The sequence below is a fragment of the Poecilia latipinna genome, unplaced genomic scaffold (assembly GCF_001443285.1).
Source record: "Poecilia latipinna isolate Pla-1442-1.1 unplaced genomic scaffold, P_latipinna-1.0 Scaffold282, whole genome shotgun sequence".
In the NCBI taxonomy this organism is placed as follows: Eukaryota; Metazoa; Chordata; class Actinopteri; order Cyprinodontiformes; family Poeciliidae; genus Poecilia; species Poecilia latipinna.
This window is the reverse complement of record NW_015112898.1, coordinates 53,377-56,179: the sequence shown is the minus strand read 5'-3', so window position 1 is coordinate 56,179 and position 2,803 is coordinate 53,377. Positions and strand designations below refer to the sequence as shown.

Sequence of the window (2,803 nt, the reverse complement as noted above, 5' to 3'; positions counted from 1 at the left end):
AATAGGCGAGAGCGGTCCATGAGGCGTCTATTCTTATATTATGTCTATGGGAATAAAAATAACAACCATGGCGGAAGATAACGAGGATTAAGTTGATAATACGGTATACTGGCTCCGGGACAACAGCTTAAAAGCCGTAAGATATCCTCAACCGTTAGCATCCGTGTCTACTTCCGCAAACACTGAGCACCGCTTCTTCTTTATGGGGGTTGGCAAAACACTGAGTACTCTCTATGTGTGACGTCATTGCGCCCTCTACTACGCATGCGGGACACTTTCAGGTCATTTGCAGTTTTCACTGGGTATCACATACAAGTCGCATATATTTGGAAGTGAACGTCCACACCAAAAAATTTCGATTTGACAAAAAAATCGGATTTGGATCACTCCAGGCTGCTGTGTGAACGTAATCTTAGTTTTTTTCGTTTTGCCACTTACATCACTGGCCTGCTCAGTTGCTCTCTTTGAAACCTTGTAACCAGGAGTAAGATGTGCTGGAAAACTACCTTTTCCCCTCTGCTGCTCGTATTCCTCTGTGTATGCATACTGCATGGAAATGCAAAAGTGTTTTGGTTTTATTTGACTGATCTGACTGAATGTAAAATAGTTAAAGCAGTAAAAAAAACAACAACGGTCAATTAGCATCTTACATCGCTAACAATTTGTGCCTGTTTCTTGGCCAGAAGCACCTCTGGAGGATCAACAAATGTCGTGTACTTTGAGACTCTTTCTTCATGCCCCTTTTTATATTCCACCTAGAAAACAAAGAAAATCATCAGATTATTTTACCATGTTGGATTTACGTTCTGTTCTACAAAAATAGATAATTTTAACTTACACTACTGGCCAAAGCATTGGCATTTTTTACAGCTTGGTAACCCGGTGTTATCATTGCAGGGAAGCTGCCTTTTCCTTCAGATTGTTCATATTCTTCTTTATATTTGACCTAAAATAAGAACACAAAATTAAGCGCTGGCAATTTAAATTATCTATAATTTTATGTTTACTTAAAGGTAAATAATTGTAAAGGCTTACATCACTGATGGTTTTCTGTGCCTGGGACATTGTTACTATCTCCTGGTTGGTCACCATCCCGGAATACCAGGTCTGTTGTTGCTGTGAGAACTCAGATTGAGACTGGAAAGCCTGTTTAAAGTATAAAAAATTGTTTGATTATGCTTTTTTTTCAGTAATGGTTTTTAACCTGGTTGTTCCCAAATATTTCAACTTTTGACCCACAAAGTTACCCCAACTATCAGTTAAGCATGTAAGCAATACTAATAACTTAATTAACAGGTATAAAGTTCACACAAACAGCACCAGCCTGTCATGTCGTATCCATTTGTTGATGTTTTTATTTATTGTAACATTTATGGGATATTTTCACCATTAGCTTTTTATAAAGGTCTAAAACCTTTAACATATATGATAAACTTTATGTTTTTTCCCAGCTTTTTATTTTTAAAGAAATGTTTTCCAAATCCAGAAACTTAATTTCATGCTTAGTTTTATTAAAATAGGTCAGATACTTATTTTTAAACCAAGTAGACCTCCAAGCAGACTGAATGTCAATATGTTTATAGGATTCAACATAGAAACAAAAGCCTAGAATGTCGACTCTGAGTTTTAGTCAGCTTAAAATACTATGTCCTCTATGGGACTAAATGTATGTTTTTACATTTTTATTGGCACAACACTCAGAATAAGGTGGAAAAAACCCAACAACCCTCACTTTTTGAACATTGCTTCTGAGCAAAGACACAGAATAACTCTGCACCATGACTTGAAAACTACATTTTAAAGTTTTTATTTACATAAATAATCACCAAGATTGTTTTTAGAAGACCCTTTAGCTTAGATGTATGGGCCAGTTGCTCTCTGATGAGCTCACCTGGCTGACCACCTGACTGGCTAGGCGAGCCTTCTCCATGGATCTCGTGTCACTGTGGAAGCTGGACATAAAGCGATCGCCATCTTCGCGATACTTCAGCTACAAGTGGCACACGAACGACAAGCGTTAAGCCAAGGCAGGCAAACATTTAAAAACACGAGACACAGCATTCCTGTCAATAGCTGGAAGCTTCTAGTCAACAGTAATATTAGCAGGATGATAATTGTGGGAACCGCTGGTAAGGAAGTGTAAAAAGTGTTAAATATTATTCCAGTAGTATGTCATCATACTAAAATGTCATTAAAAATGAAACTTTCTACCATTAAAAATTAATTTTATGTCATGGAAAAACAAAAATTTGACACAAAATAGAATAGAACAAAAGTATGATTGTAAAACTTGTATTGAACCATGGTGGTGGCTGCGTCATGCTGTGAGGATGCTGTTTATCAGAGTTGATTGGAAGATATTTACAGCTAAATGTCGACCAATACTGGACGAAGATCTGTTAGAAAACCTGTTTGTTTTAATCTATCTTTTAAATAGCTGAAATTTTGTATTTTAATTTTGTTTTTGTTCATGTTGCCCTTTTGTAATGTCTGTTAAAATTTCTAAGTTGGTTGATTTGAATTCTGTGTTTTGGTTTTATTTGTGTCTCAATGTATTTCGTTATATATATATTTTTTTTTGTAAAAGTATGATTTTATTGTGATGTTTGTGTGGCGTGGACCCCAGGAAGAATAGTCTATACCACAGTAGAAAGTAATTGGGATAATGATACAAACAGAGGATGTGGAAAAACGAAACTAAAATAAACTTTAAAATAAACAGAACTCGAAACACAGTGCTTTATATCAATGTATCTTAATGCAGTGTTTTTCAACCACTGTTCCGCGGCACACTAGTGTGCCG

General features: G+C 36.1%; 1 protein-coding gene across 4 annotated transcripts in view; it reads right to left on the bottom strand.

Annotated features, from left to right (window-relative positions):
- nrap (nebulin-related anchoring protein) overlaps positions 1-2,803 on the bottom strand; it is a 37,981-nt gene that overhangs the window by 26,877 nt on the left and 8,301 nt on the right. For 3 of the 4 annotated variants that reach the window (XM_015033912.1, XM_015033908.1, XM_015033911.1), the window contains exons 4-8: positions 1,892-1,990; positions 1,036-1,146; positions 839-946; positions 651-755; positions 439-546 (exon numbers count right to left, since the gene is read on the bottom strand). In XM_015033912.1, the coding sequence (XP_014889398.1) occupies positions 439-546; positions 651-755; positions 839-946; positions 1,036-1,146; positions 1,892-1,990 (531 nt within the window). The remainder of the gene's footprint in view (positions 1-438; positions 547-650; positions 756-838; positions 947-1,035; positions 1,147-1,891; positions 1,991-2,803) is intronic. The other variant, XM_015033909.1, reaches the window with a different exon arrangement.